The 16120-nt window shown below is 45.0% G+C and overlaps 1 protein-coding gene across 1 annotated transcript in view; it reads right to left on the bottom strand.

Moving 5' to 3' along the window:
• NOD1 (nucleotide binding oligomerization domain containing 1) overlaps positions 1-16120 on the bottom strand; it is a 53151-nt gene that overhangs the window by 29330 nt on the left and 7701 nt on the right. The window contains exons 3-7 of the mRNA XM_007946399.1: positions 12530-14354; positions 8503-8586; positions 3369-3452; positions 2558-2641; positions 1022-1079 (exon numbers count right to left, since the gene is read on the bottom strand). Coding sequence (XP_007944590.1) covers positions 1022-1079; positions 2558-2641; positions 3369-3452; positions 8503-8586; positions 12530-14354 — 2135 coding nt within the window. The remainder of the gene's footprint in view (positions 1-1021; positions 1080-2557; positions 2642-3368; positions 3453-8502; positions 8587-12529; positions 14355-16120) is intronic.

The raw sequence follows: 16120 nt of genomic DNA, 5'->3' as shown, positions 1-16120 counted from the left end.
CCCTGAGCTTTCGGAGAGCTGTCAGAGAGGCTAAGTTCAGGACTGGTTCCAGCAAGAAACTACCTGAATGTTACCTGCTGAGGGTAAACAGGGCACCAGCCTGAAAAGAAGCTCTTGTGCAGGTGCTGGTCTCCCAGTATCAGTTCACCTCCATGCAGGGGAGTCACAGCCCTTCTTGAGGACACAGTCAGCTTCCCATGAAGCAAAGATAAGGAAGCACATTTAGAAACTGTCTTAGTTGTTTAGTGCTGTTAAAACAGAAATACCACAAGTGAATGTCTTTAGCAAACAGAAACTTATTCTCTCATAGTTTAGGAGGCCAGAAGTCCAAAGTCAGGGCACCAGCTTTAGGGGGAAAGCTTTTTCTCTGTCAGCTCTGGGAGAAGGTCCTAGTCTCCTTTCAACATCTGTGGGCCTGGTGTTCATTGGATATCTCCATGTGTCTTGGCATCAATCTCCCCTGGGTCCAGGAGGTTCTCAGCACAGGGACCCAAGGTCGAAAGGATGCGTTCCGTTCCTGGATCTTCTTTCTTGGTGGTACTGAGGTCCCTCTTTCTCCACTCGCTTCTTTCTCCTTTTATCTCTCATAAGGAGAGTTTCACCCTAGGAAACTCCCCTTACACTGGATCAGGTTTGTGACCTGAATAAGGGTGTTGCATCCTACCCTGATCTCCTTATAAATGATTGGCTTATCACATAAGATGATATCATGGGGCATGGTTATGTCATTACATAACTGCCAAACCACTGAGAATCATGGCCCAGCCAAGCTGACACATATTTTAGGGGGACACGATTCAATCCATGACAGAAAACTTATCATCAATGATTCTTTGATGTAAAAAACATGTCACCAAACTCAGCACGGTGGATTGTTTCAGTCTTGGGTGGGAGGGAATTGGAATGACAAAGCAGTACTCTCATCCCAAGCAGATTATCTGAGAAGATCTGGCTAAAACAAGGTAAAACAATGGCCTCCAAAGCCAGACTACTGGACTCACTTCCTGCCTCTGCTACTTACCTCCTGTGTGACTTTAGACAAATTACGTAACCTCCTGAGTCTCAGTTTCCTCAGTTTTCTAAAATAAGAAAAGTAAGAGTATTCCCTCATAGAGTTATTGTGAGGATTAAATGAGGTAATATATGCAAATCATTATTACAACTAAATCCAAAGCAAAGCAAGTAGGCCTGGCCTACTCACAGTAGAACTGTGGCTACCTTAGCAACATACCCTCGTCAGGTATTATGGATTGAATGATGTCCCCCCAAAATATGTGTTAGAATCCTATCCTAATCTGTGGATGTACTTTCATTTGGAAATACGGTTTTCTTTGTGAAGCTAATCAGGCTCTATCAGTGTAGGGTGTGTCATACATCTAATCACCTCTGAGTTTTAAGTCACAGACACAGACAAGTGAGCCCAAGTAGGGAAAGATAGATGCCACACAGAGATCACCAATGAACCAAAGAATGGCTGGATTACAGAAGCAGAAAGAGACATGGATCTCCCCACAGAGCCAATAGAGAGCTGGTGCCCTGAATTCAGACTTTTAGACTTCTGAACTGTGAGAAAACAAACCTCTCTTCTCTAAAGCCCCACTTGTGGTATCTGTACTAGGAAACTAAGACACCAAGCAAGCTAGCTGCCTACAAACTAAAAACTCCAGCAAGTACTGACCAGAATAATAGTTTTTAAAGTGTTTCACTTAAAAAGTGTGTATACTATAGAACTGAGTGGTATTCAATTTCTAATGATATGGAAAATGACTCATGACATCAGATTAAATGAAAAGGGTAGGATAAAATTCTGTATATAGGTTGACCTCTACTGTTTTTTTTTTTTTTTTAATAAATGAGGCAAGAGAGAGGAGAGGAGAGATCTCAAATGTTAACAATAATTATTTCTAAGATGATTTATATTTTCCATATTGTCCAGTTTCCAAATAAAATTGCCTTTTTAAATAATCAAATAAAGGTGTATAACAATAGGAAAAGCTTTAAAAAGCTTAAAATATATTCTTAAAATACAGACCAATTTTTGGACATGTAGAAGCAGAAATCCTCTCCCCACTATATCATATGAGAGCTCTAGTAGCATAGTGGCTAAGGCACTTGACTGCTAACCAGAAGGCTAGTGGTTGAAACCCACCAGCTAATCCTTGGAAGGAAGACAGGGCAATCTACTTCTGGAGTGATACTGCCTCAGAAACCCAAGGAGGGGTCTCTATGAGTCAGGTCTGACTCCATGGCACATAACAACAACTATATCCTATAGGGCTAGAACATATCCCTCTGTGTGCTGATGGTGATTGATTTTTACATGAATTAAATTGAAGTTCATGCCATTTTAGTTGTAATCCATCCCAGGACTTCCCACAAGGTTTCCCATGAGGAAGCCAGGGGCCTTCAAGGCATCAGTGGTGAAAGTTCCCTGCAGCCACTTTCCCACAGTTTGCTCTGTGGTCCTGCTGGTAGATTTGTATACAGAAAGAGCATCTGGTCCCACATACATATAGCATGTTGTATCACGCACATGTATGCATTCGTTTCTACTCACCCAACGTCAAAGATTGATTTGCTATTCTTCACAGCCAGGGCGAGACACTTGCCTCCTTCACTCGTTATTTTGTTTAGTCCTAGCCTGCAGAAAGAGTCATAGACAGTCTACCTGTGGTGGGAGGGGACTCCAAAGACAGGCCACCCACCTCCCCAACATAAGAGAGCCTCCAGGCCCATCAAGTAGGTATGGTCTCCCTCCTGGGACACTGGAGTCCATTAAATGAAACTTAACAGCCATGTCCTAGGCTTCCTATCAGGGAAGGACCTGAAGCTCTATGGAAGTCAGTCAGGCAGGGCCTCCTCCCCAGAAATGCTATAATTTCTGGAGAAATTCAGATTCAAGAACTCCCTGAGGTTCTCTAAAGGCCCTCAGGAGGATCATTCCCCTCATTAACTGCAAGTGGTCCAGCGTGGGCCAAGTCCAGCTCTCTGGCATCCTTTGCAGGGTATTTCTATGAGAAGGAGAAGATCAAGCACTTGCTTGCCATTAGATACTTTTTAGTACTTTTTCTAGTACTCAAGAAATGGTGACACTTACAGCCTTTCTTCTTGTCAATAATTTGTGAAATCAAAATGCTAAGCCTTCTTCCTACCAATGGTAGGTCTCCCTTCCAAAGTCCAAGCCTCACTACAGGTCATCATTTCTCCATATGGCCAGTTCACCTTTCACTCACCTAGGGCTAGCAGAAAACTTCAGGGTGAAAACTCTTTATGGTGACATTTATTCTTTGAATAATGGAAAGGGTGACCAAGAGAAGTGAAGGAGACCAGCAGCTACTAAGGACCCTGCCACATCCAACTCCACTTACTTAAGGTGTGTAAGGCTTTTGCATTCATCCAGGATCTTGGCAATGTACTTGACTCCCACATCAGTGATCTGGTTGTTGTATAAGCTTTGAGAGAAAGTACGGGCATGAGACGTTGTAACTCTCAATATCATTTAATGACCCCAATTTTTTTAAAAAAAGTGAGTAGGTGCTGTTTAATGATTTCCCAAGTGTGGTTGTAAGGAGAAAGAAAGGGCACATGGACGATGCCAGAGATTCGGGCTCTGGGGCCTCGTAGCTCTACTACTTTCTCCAGCTTTATGACCTTGGACAGGTTACTTAACCCCTCTGTGCCTCAGTTTCTCCATCATTATTACAAGAATAATGATGAATAAGAATAATAATGAAATCATAGCTCTGTCACAGATATTTTATGAGATTTTTTTTGTGTGTGGGGGGGATGATTACATGAGATAAAACTAAGTCCTGGCACATAAGTGCTCACTAAATGGAAGGAGATGGATATTATTAGATTAAGATTACAATCAGCATCTTCAGAGGATATAAAGTTTCTCTCAATACTGAGACCTTCTCAGTGTCTACTTTTTAGTCATTTTCCCACTCATACAAGTAATTCAACTATAAGGTAAAAAGAAGTTGAAAGGAGTAATCCAACTAAGGGTTTTGAGTATTCCATAGCCACACAGAACACCAGAGCTGAAAAGGGGCCTGGGATCATTTCTTCATTTTAAATGTCCTCATTTTAAAGCTGAGGCCCAAAGAAGCCAAACAACTAGCTCCAGTTTAAACAATGAATAGTGGCCATGCAGCTGGCTGTACTGGCCTCAATCTCTTAGTTCAAACTCCCAAAATCCACAAGGCTCTGAAAACCCTTAGGATTTCACAACTTTTTTTGGCAGCTGATGTGGAGCTACTTATGCTCTTTATTTTTCCCACTTGGTTTGAATATTTATACATTTCACTGAAGAAATATTAAAGTTTTTGAAAAGGAGTTATTGCCCAAGATGCCCCTGGGCATTATCCACTATACAGTATATATATGAAGGCCCTCAACAAGATGGATTGATACAGTGGGTGCAACAATGGACTCAGGTATAGCAGGGATCATGGAGCTGGCACAGGACTGAGCAGTGTTTCGTTCAGCTATACTTAGGGTCGCTATGAGTTGGAGACAACTCGATGGCACCTAAAAACAAGGTACAGTATATACATCAATTCTGATTCATGTCTGCCCCAGGTCTCAGAGAGATGCTGTGTATCAGAGAACGAAACACTGCCTGGTTCAGTGCCATCCTCATAATCTTTGCTAGGCTTGAGCCCATCATCACAGCCTTTGTATCAATCCATCTCACTGAGCTTTTTTGCTGACTCTCTACTTTACCAAGCATGATATCCTTCTCCAGGGACTGGTCCTTTCTGACAACATGACCAAAGTCTTGCTTCTAAGGAGTGTTCTGGCTGTGCTTCTTCCAGGATAGATTTGCTCATTCTTCTGATAGTCTATGATATTTTCAGTACTCTTCACCAACACCACAATTCAAATGCATCAACTCTTCTTTGGTCTTCTTTATTCATTGCCCAGTTTTACATGCATATCAAGTGATTGAAAATACCATGGCTTGGGTTAGGCACACCTTAGTCTTCAAAGTGACAGTTTTGCTCTTTAACACCTTAAAGAAGTCTTCTGCAGCAGATTTTCCCAGTGCAATATGACAGCTAATTTCTTGACCATTGCTTCCATGGACATTGATTGTGGATCCAAGTAAAATTAAATCCGTGACAACCTCAGTCTATTTTTCATTTATTGTGATGTTGCTTATTGGTCCACTTGTGAGGATTTCTGTCCTCTTTATGTTGAGGTGTAATCCATACTGAAGGCTGGAGTCTTTGATTTTCATCAGTAAGTGCTTCAAGTCATCTTCACTTTCAGCAAGCAAGGTTATGTCTTCTGTATATTGCAGGTTGTTAATGAGTCTTCCTCCGATCCTGATGCCACATTCTTCTACATATAGTCCATCTTCTTGGATTATTTGTACAGCATACAGATTGAATAAGTACAGTGAAATGATACAACCTTGACATACACCTTTCCTGATTTTAAACCATTCAGTATCCCCTTGTTCTGTTCGAACCCGTACATAGACCTCTTGGTACAATCAAGCATTCTGGAATTCCCATTCCTTGCAATGTTATTCATAAAACATAGGTAAACATCTTTCCGGCACTCTTTACTTTCAGCCAAGATCCAATTGACATAAGTAATGATAACCCTCATTCCACATCCTCTTCTGAATTTAGCTTGAATTTCTGGAAGTTCCTTGTCAATGCACTGCTGCAACTGTTTTTGAATTATCTTCAGCAAAATTTTATTTGTGTATGATGTTAATGATATTGTTCAATAATTTCTGCATTCTGTTGGATCACGTTTCTTTAGAATGGGCACAAATATGGATCTCTTCAAGTTGCTTGGCCAGATAAGCTGTCTTTCAAATTTCTTGGCATAAGTGAGAAAGTGCCTCTGGTGGTGCATCCATTTGTTGAAACATCTCAGTTTGTATTCCATCAATTCCTAGAGCCTTGATTTTCACCAGTTCCTTCAGTGCAGCTTTGACTTCTTTCAGTATCTTTGGTTCTTGATCATATGCTACCTCATGAAATGGCTGAGCATCAACCAATTCTGTTTGGTAAGGTGACCCTGTGTATTACTTCCATCTTCTTTTGATGTTTCCTGTGTTGTTCATTATTTTTGCTCTTAGAATTCTTCAATATTGCAACTTAAGGCTTGAGTTTTTTCTTCAGTTCTTTCAGCTTGAGAAATCCTGAGCATGTTCTTCCCTCTTGGTTTTCTAACTCCAGGGCTTTGCACATTTAATTATAATACTTTACTTTGTCTTCTTGAGCTGCCCTTTGAGATCTGTTCAGCTGTTTTATTTCATCATTTCTTCTGTTCGCTTTAGCTACTCTCCATTCAGGAGCAAGTTCAGAGTGTCTTCTGACATTCATTTTGGTCTTTTGTTCCTTTCCCATCTTTTTAATGACTTTTCCTTTCTTCATGTGTAATTTTTTTTTTAATTGTGCTTTGGGTGCAAATTTACAAAGCAGATTTGTTTTACATCATATATGATGTCCTTAACACCATCCCACAACTCATCTGGTCTTCGGTCACTGGCATTCAATGTGTCAAATCTATTCTTCAGATGGACTCTAAATTCAGGTGGGATATAATCAAGGTCATCAGGTCATATTTTGGCTCCCATGGACTTGTTTTAATTTTCTTCAGCTTCAACTTGAACTTGCATATGAGCAATTGATGGTCTGTTCTACAATCAGCTTCTGGCCTGTTCTGATTGGTCTTCTCCATCACCTCTTTCCACATATGTAGTGTATTTTATTTCTGTGTATGCCATCTGGCAATGTTCATGTGATTGCTTTGCTGTTTATGACTCATCTTGTCAGTTTGTCACACTGTGGTGGTTTGCATGTTGCTATGAGGCTGGAGGCTATGTCACCAGTGTTTCAAATACCAGCAGGGTCACCCACAGTGGACAGTTTTCAGTAGAGTTTCCAGACTAAGATAGACTCAGAAGAAGGAAGAGGCCATTTACTTGTCAAAGAATTGGCCAGTGAAAACCTTATGAATAGCAGTGAAACACTGTCTGATATAACACTACTGTTATTCAAATTTATGCACCAACCACTGAAGCCAAAGATGAAGAAGTTGAAGATTTTTACTAACTTCTGCAGGCTGAAACTGACCAAACATGCAATCAAAATGTATGGATAATTACTGGTTATGGGAATGCAAAAGTTGGAAACGAAGAAGGTTTAGCAGTTGGAAAATAAGGCCTTGGTGATAGAAATGATGCTGAAGAAAGCATGACAGAATTTTGCAAGACCAATGACTAATTCATTGCAAATATCCCCCACATATTTTCTCATTTCATTCCCCAATAACCCAGTGTTCTAGTTACCTAGTGCCACTCTGACAAGAATTATACCACAAATGGGATGGCCTTAAGAAACAGGAGTTTATTCTTACAAGTTGGAGGCTTTAAGTCCAAGTTCAAAGTGCCAGGCTCTAGGGGCTATGTGAAAGCCCCTCAACCTTGGGCTTCAGCTCTGCCTCTTGTTCCCAGCCCACTGAAGCTAGAGGCATCTCTTCACTCAGGCAGCTACTGGCTGCTGAGGCTAACAAGCCCAAGGTCAACAAATAAAATGGCACAGTCTCAATGTTATCAAACCACATGGCAGGCCATTAATTTAAGTCCATTTTCAGTCCCAAGGTCTGCAGAGCATGGCAGGCTGCTGAACAATGACACAGCTACATACAGGGTCCAAGTGTGCCATAAGCTAGAGACTATCCTCAAGGCCTCTCCTTATATACAGGAAGCAGACCACATTCCCTAAGGCAGCTACTCAACTGCTTGTGGTAGATCCCACCATGGAGACAATTGCCAGTCTCATCATGGGGAGTAATTACCACCAGCTACCCAGCCACTCAACCAGGCCCAGCCAAGTTTACATACAAATTTAACTACCGTACCTGATGAAACCAGTTTACAAAAAGTGGTGGTGTTAGCTGCTGTGGAGTCAGCACCTAACTTCTGGCAACCCCATGCACAACAGAACAAAGCATTGTCCAGTCCTGTACCATTCCCATGATTGGTTATGGATTGGACCACTGTGACCTATAGGGTTTCCACTGGATGATTTTTCAGAAGTAGATCACTAGGTCTTTCTTCCTAGTTCATCTTAGTCTGGAAGTTCTGTTGATACCTGTTTATCATCATAACCACATGCAAGCTTCCACTGACAGATGGGGGGTGACTGCACATGAGGTATATTGGCCAAGAATAGAATCTGGGTCTCCCACATGGATGGTGAGGATTCTACCACTGAACCACCACTGCCCCCTGTGCAAAAACCACTTGCCTATAATATGATCCCAGTTTTACAGATGAAGAGGTTGAGGCTTAAATAGTGGATATTGGCCAAACCAAGAGCAGAACTCAGGACTCCTAACTCTCAGGTCAGGGCTCTTTCCAGTGACATGGGCCATCAGTTTCAACCATCCACTAACTCACACAGATGACAATTTGCTGCTGCTCCCTGTTATTACTATTGAAAGGACCCAGTATTCTTGAGAATTACATACCCCAAGAATGTCAGGATTTTGTATTTGGTCAGCTCTTCAGATAGCACTTTCACCCCACTGTCAGTGATCTGGTTCACACTGAGTCTGAAACACAACAGGTAAGAAAAGTAAAGATCAGAGCAGCTGCTCATTATGAAGCACCATTAACTCTACAAGGATCCAGAAGCGTACAGGCCTTAGAGTTTTCCCAGTTATCCATACCTGTCATGAGAATGGTTGTAAAAGCCAGCCAGACAGCCCCAAAAGAGGCTGGCCACTGTGGGGCCAGAAGACCCACCCAGAACATACATGCAGCCCAGCACTGTTCATTTCAAGGCCAATGAGGGCCACATAAGAAAGTCACCAAGCACTTATAAACCCTGCATTTATGTGTGGCATATGGCCCAGCTAGACCTTCTACATTCTCACTGCACAGGGTGGGACATGGTGTTTGAAATTGTGTATAACTGCCTTCTAGTGGTTACAGTGACTGTGGAAGGGAAGCCCTGTCATCTTGGGAGCAGGGCCAGTGATGTTAGACACCTTATAGTGCCTGGGACAGTCCCCACAAGAACTCCTGTTGTTAGCCACCACTGAGTCAGCTGCTACTCATTGAGATTGCATGTATTACCGAGAACTGCTTCACAGCCTTTTCTTGGCTATATTCCTTATGGGAGCAGATCCCTAGGCCTTTCTTCTGTGGAGATGCTGAGTGGATCTGAGCCACCAACCTTTAGATTAGCAGCAGATTGCAAACCACTTGCACCACCCACTGTTCTCCACAGGAACTGTCCCACCCAAAATGCCAATAGCACCCCATCCACACTCATATGGGCTAAACTTGACCTGCCACCTGAAAAAGGTCAGGTGTGCTGCTGTTGAGGGAGACTGCTCATGTGGTGTGGTCTGTTGGGGAAAGTGCATCTCAATAAACTCACCAGGCCAGACTCAGAATGAGGGGCAGGAACAGGACCTTCAGAATTGTGAATATCTCCTAGACAAGGGCCAGCCATGTACTACAATTTCTCTGGGAAGTCTCTATACAAGCAGAATATTTTCACGTAGCTAAGTTGCAAAATACAATTTTTCATTACCAACTAACTCCCATAACAAACTACACTAATTTCCTCAATCCTCTACCCTGTCAGTGAGATGTGGAAAGAATAAGGCTAAGGGTTTGGTGGAAGTGAGGGATAAGGTGAGGGCCAGGGATCAGGAGAGGAAATATTCTAAGGGTTGACAAATTTTTTCTGTAAAGGGCCAGGTAGTAAATATTTCAGGCTCTACAGGACATATGGTCTCTGCCACAACCATTCAGCTTTCTAGTGTGAAGCAATTATATATAAATGAATGGGCATGGCTGTGTTCCACTAAAACTTCAAGCTCTAGGCTGAATTTGGTCCACAGGCTGCAGTTTGCCGCCCCGACCCATGTAGTAGGTAAGAAATAAACAGTAAGCCACTAATGTTTTGGGTTTTCTCTCTCAGCCCAAACAAATCCTAACTGATACCCTCAGGGAGCCCCAAATGCTTCCTCAGCTGAAAGGTGAATAGTGGTAGGCTACCACATGACCTAGAATTTCCATTTTACAGGACTGCAGAGTGAGGTCCTAGACTTGAAATTGTCTAAGGCTGCAGAGGGAGGTAGAGTCGCTCACTGAGGGCAGAGAACAGACTCCAGGCCTTGCAATTTCCAAACTAGGGCAGCCTTCTGCTCCCAACATCTCACCATCCCCACACAATTTACATGCTGATGTTAGTACAACAGGCACTGAGAAACAGTTCTGAATTGCCACTGCTCTTGCAAAATGCCTGAGCTAGGTAATGGAGAATTAAACCCTGGTAGAGGAAGATGGGGTTCTCTACTTCCATAGTGATACTGCCTCGGCAACCCAAGGAGGGGTCGCTATGAGTCAGGTCTGACTTGATGGCACATAACAACAACAACAGAGCTTCACAAAGGTTTATTTATTTATTTAATGGTGATTTGGGTGAAAGTTTGCAGAGCAAATTCACTTTCCATACAGCAGCTCACATACGCTTTGTCTCATGACATTGACTACAATTTCCCACAATGCAACACCTCCCCTCCCACTTCCTCCTCATAGTTACCTCTTCCCTGTGTCCTTCCATCTATGCACTTCTGCCCCCTGAGCTGTCTCCCTGTGCATACACAGCCCTTCTATTTTCCCATGATTGTTCTCTCCAAGGAGTGTATCTACCTAATGTAAACATTCAGCTCATATGCCTGTCTTTTGTTTGGCTGGAAGCCACAGGAGTGGGTTCAGTTCTAGACCTGAAGGGCAGATAGGGGCCATAGTCTCAGTGGTTCCATCAGGCTCTATCAGACCAGCAAACCTGGTTCCATTTTTCTCTTTCTTTTTTTTTTTTTTTTAAATGATTTTGAGTTTTGTTCCACATTGTTCTCCCTCTCTCAAGGATCTCCTACATAGATCTCCTTCCAAGTGGATGACAGTGGTAGCCAGGCACCATCTAGTTCTTCTGGTCTCGTAGTAATATAGGCTGCAGATCAGATGGTGTACCAGTCGCTAGGACCAATTGTTTCCATGAATTTTGGTTTTCTTCATTCTTCTTTGCTCTGGACGAGGAGAGACCCATCATTGCATCTAGATGGCCACTTGCAAGCTTGTAAGATCCTAGTCACTACTTGCCAAAGTAGGAGGTGGAACAATGTTTTGTGTAGTATGTTATGCCAATTGAGCTTAATATGCCTTGTGACTATGGTCCTGAGCCCACAGGTCCAACTACTCTGCACTTTCTGGGTAGTTGGCTGTGGCTAAGAAGTGACTACAACCTTGTACCTTGTCAGCTCTACTTTATAACTGGGAATTCTTACAGAACATACCAATATACTTGTAGAAACATTGTCTGCCACCCCTATACATGGTCTTGGGCACACTCCCCCCTGCAGAGACATACCTAATAGTTCAGCCCGTCCACCCATCTATCCACCCATATGTCCATGTTTGCCTTCACTGACAATGCAGTACTGTAGTGCAAAAGGGTTCATCTTTGTTGTCTGTACCTCCCATGTACGTTTCTATGTCTTCTTCTTCCTCAATGCCACTGTGTTGATCACTCACATCACAAAGGTCTATTTCACAAAGGAAGCATTAATAGACAAAAGTAGACTGGCCTTTCTCGCCTCTAAACCATCAAACAGAAAAGTAACCCAGAGTCAGCGTTGTTTACTGAGCTCCCTGGCAGTGCAGGGGTGCTGCCTTTGATTGTAGAGAGTAACGGATGCCAATTAGCACAACATTTGCTTTTGCTGCAACAGTAACAGTTTTCATGTGTGTGAAACTTTTCATGGGCTACCTCCCAAGCTCACATAAATCTTAAAAGGGAGGCACCTTTATGCAATCTTGTTCCACCATGCCCCAGCTGTGTGACTTTGAGCAAGTTACTAACTTCTCTGTGTTTCTACCTCCTCATTTGCAAAAACAGGAATAATAACAATAACTGTGTTATTGGGTTGTTAAGAGGATGAAGTGAAGTAATATTTGTAATGCACCACACATCCATATTCATTAAGTGCTGGTTGTTGTTATTGTAATTGCTAGGATTATTATCATCTCCTTATGCCAAATAGAAGGAGCTCTGGTGGTACAGGGATTAAGAAATTTGCATGCTAACCAAAAGATCAGTGGTTCAAACCCACCAGCTGCTCCATAGAAGAAAGATAAGACAGCCTTGGAAATGCTATGGGGGTTGCTAAGGGTAGGAATCTACTCAGTGGCACGGAGTTTTTTGCCAGATGGGAACACTGAGGCTCAGAGAGGCTGAGCAATTTCTTCAAGGGCACCAAACTGGTGCCGAACCAGCTCTGCCTGACTTCAGAGCTTTGCTCCTTGCCTCTGCCAACCCGACAGAGAGAGAAGCTCTGGATATTCCAAGACCAGGGGTCATACATCCCAGGATAATGGGCAGTCTAGGAGGTCCTGATTCTCAATGCTAGTTCTGGTGTCCCCAAGCCTAGCCTCCCCACTCCCACCTGGCCTGCTGCTCCCTGGGCTTGGCAGTCTCACCTGATGACAGTGAGGCAGCTGAAGCAGGGCTGCAGTTCCCGCACACCATAGTCATTGAGATTGTTGTTGTCTAGATCAAGGGCCAGCTGCTTGCGGGAGTGGTGCAGGACGAAGGAGAGGGCGCTACAGTCGGCTGAGCAGGCGTTGCAGTAGGTCAGCTTGAGATAGTTGGCGCAGATGCCCCTGGCTGCCAGCTGCCCTACCTTCTCGCTCTGTGTCTCATAGATACAGCGAAGCATCCAGATGAAAGTGGGCATGGCCTGTACCTGGCTGAAGCCCCCAGACTGAACTCGGGGCAGGTTCTTCAGGTAGGACCTCAGGCTGCGAAACAAGTGGGCCCATAGGGCCTTTCGCTTTCTTTTCAGGGTCGCCACAGGCACCAGGTGCTGCAGGAGTTTCTGTTTGGCTTTGGATAACAGCCCACACAGGAAGAGGTTGGTAAAATGAAAATGGTCCTTGTTCTTGAAAGGGTCCTCCCTCGCCAGGCCACTGACACCCAGGCACTGGAAAGGGAGGAAGGGGGAAAAGCAGGATGTCACTGCTGCCCCGCCAGGAGGCACCCACTCCTGGAAGAACCTGAGGAGCTCCTGAGTGCCCACCTTATCATCCACCACAAGGAAGAAGGCCGTAAAGAAGGCCTGAAGAGTGATGTGGAAAAACTCATAGGACAGCTGCTCCCCTCCAGGGCCCAGGTCCAGCACAGCCCGCAGGAAGCCCAGCTGCAGGTCCTCCTCCTGCAACTCAGAGGCCTGCACCTGCTCCTGGCTGAAGACAAACAGGCTGTTCTCCATGCCCCAGTGAGCCAACTGGCCCAGTGAGTGCAGGGTCCTCTGGCTGGAGCAGAAGGCCTCCACCTGGCTCCGAGTGTTCCGCTGCACCAGGCTCGTGGGCTGTACCCTGTTCAGGTGGTCCTCGGTGGCCAGTAGGAATATGTCGGTCAGTGTCACTGTGTAATCAGGCAGCTGTGGGGTGGTGTCGAAGGCAGCGTAGAAGTGCTGGAAGCAGCGGAAGATGATCCAGCAGAAGAGAGGCACCGTGCACAGGCTGCAGAGGTTGGGGTTGGCTTCCAGCTGGTCCAGTAGGCGGGCCTGCAGCACCCGGTCGGGGAACATCTGCCGAGCGTAGGCCTGCAAGTGGCTGGGGGAGAAGCCCCGCAGATGCACCTTCTTCCTGAGGAGCTGGCGTGGGATCTCGATGCCCGTGCGGGCTGTGAGCAGCTTGGTGGCCCCCTTGAGCAGCTTCCCGCTGAGCAAGTTGGCCAGTAGGACAAGGGGGTGGGCAGGTGCCAAGGGGGAGGAGATGTCAGGCACACTGCTCAGGTCAAAGTCTGAGTGGAGCTCATCTAGGCCATCGAAGGTGAAGAGGGCCGTGTGGGGGAAGCGTAGCAGGAAGGCGAACACCTCCTCGGGGTCCTGCTCTGGATAGCAATAATGCTTGAAGAGTAGGTCCTGAAGACTCAGTACATCGCTCTCCTTGAAGCAACTGAATGTACGGCATCGGAAGTGGAAGAAGAACTTGACACAAGCATCCAGCTGGCCTGAGGCCCAGAGGCTCTGCAGCCGCTGCAATAGCACAGACTTGCCCACTCCAGCATTGCCGGACAAGAACACAGTCTCACCTTGCTCATTGAGGATGCCCGTGGAGTGGTCCAGGAGGCCAGCCAGGTTGCCCAGGTGCCCCAGGCTCTCATTGGCAAAGCCGACCAGCTCCATGACAGTGTCCATGTACACCTCTTCCAGCAGTAGCTCTTCCTTCTGGCCATAGCACAGGATGAACTTGGAGTCACAGCCCAGGTGGTGCCGCAGCTTCTGGGTGTACCTGCTTACTGTGGTGAGAGTGAGGCAGGGGGTTGCGGTGAGGAGCAGAGGTAGAGAGGGAGACAGAGGAGGAAACTGCATCAAACAGTGAGGTCCTCAAGGTTGAAGCAGCACATACACAAACAAAAAACAAAACCTGAACCCTGCGGCCATGTGAAACAATTCCTCGAATGCAGGCCCTCCAGGACCTTCCAGAATCTGAAGCTCCTAGGGCTTCAATCCATCTGCCTATCCTCAATTTAGCCAGCCAGAGGAAGACAGGATCAGGATCTGAGATCAGGGAAAAAAAAAAAAAAAATTGCCATGGTGTCAATTCCAACTCATAGTGACCGGCCTCCATTATTCCTCTGCAGAAGCTTGGCACTGACTCACAGACAGCAATGGAAGGCTCCTCAAACCTGAGGACCATGTTGGATGGCCCTCTTGCCCCACCCCTATCCCATAGTCCTATTCAAAGAGCATGATCTAGCTCCATTGAAATTAGGAGCTCTGGTAGCATAGTGGCTAAGACACTTGCCTGCTAACCAGATGGCTGGCGGTTCAAACCCACCAGCCACTCCTCAGAAGGAAGGTTGGGCAATCGTACTTCCGTAGTGATACTGCCTCGGAAACCCAAGGAGGGGTCGCTATGAGTCGGGGCCGACTCAACGGCACATAACAACAACAAGAAAGAAACTAAGGAGCTCTGGTGGTGTTGGAGATAAGGCAGTTGGCTGTTAACCAGAAGGTCAGTGGTTCAAACCCACCAGCCACTCTGCAGAAGGAAGATAGGGTGATCCACTTCCGTAAAGATTTATAGCCTCAGAAACCCAATGGGGGTCGCTATGAGTTGGAATTGACTCAGTGGCAGTGGGTTTGGTTTTTGGTTTAAGAAAGAAACTACTTGCCTTTCTTCTGCTTATAATTCATGCTCTTGCAACAAACAAAACTAGATGCCAACATCACTGGTGAGAAGATACGACATTCATCATAAATCTGGATTAAAACTGAGTTGTTCCTTATCTAAAACCCCACAGCTGGGAAAATTAACATGAAAACCACCCTTCCAATACCACAGAGCACACCAGCCCTGGTTTCCAAGGAGAGGCCCTGGGGATCAATGACCCTTGGCAAATGCCCTAGGGTGAACCTGGGCCTGCCCACAGAGGACTAGGCGCCCTACCATGTTTACAGGAGTGCCATGCTCTCAGGAGAGCCGAGCCACAAAAATGGGCCCATATGAAAAGGGAGGGGGATCCTCCCCAAACGAAAGAGTATTCCATAAATTCCTTTAAAACAGTTTTTTTTTTTTTCGTATTTTAATTATAATTCCACTAACAAAAAATTGGACACATATGCACATTTCCAGAAATTCACCTATAACCCCTTCTCATCAACTCAGTCCAACTTGGTGTTCTGTTTAAAAACTAAATTGAATTATATATATGTTTTACAGCTTACTGAGGCCTAATTTACAAGCCATAAAATTCACCTACTACATGTTGCATAGGAGCTCTGGTGGTGCAGTGCCTAAGGCATTTGACTGCTAACCAGAAGGCTGGCGGTTCAAACCCACCAGCCACTCCTCAGACTGAAGACTGGGTAACGTACCTCTGTAGAGGTACCACCTCGAAACCCAAGGAGGGGTTTCTATGAGTCAGAAACGACCCCAACGACAGTGAGGTGTTTTTTTTTTTTTTAATTTTATTTTGATTTGGGTGAAGATTTACAGAGTAAATTCACTTTTCATACAGCAGTTCACATATACTTTGTCTCATGTCATTGACCAAAATTT

Source organism: Orycteropus afer, unplaced genomic scaffold (assembly GCF_000298275.1).
Source record: "Orycteropus afer afer isolate SDZICR_OR568_19922 unplaced genomic scaffold, OryAfe1.0 scaffold00008, whole genome shotgun sequence".
Lineage (NCBI taxonomy): Eukaryota > Metazoa > Chordata > Mammalia > Tubulidentata > Orycteropodidae > Orycteropus > Orycteropus afer.
The sequence above is the reverse complement of the archived record's forward strand: the minus strand, read 5'-3'. Positions and strand labels throughout refer to the sequence as shown.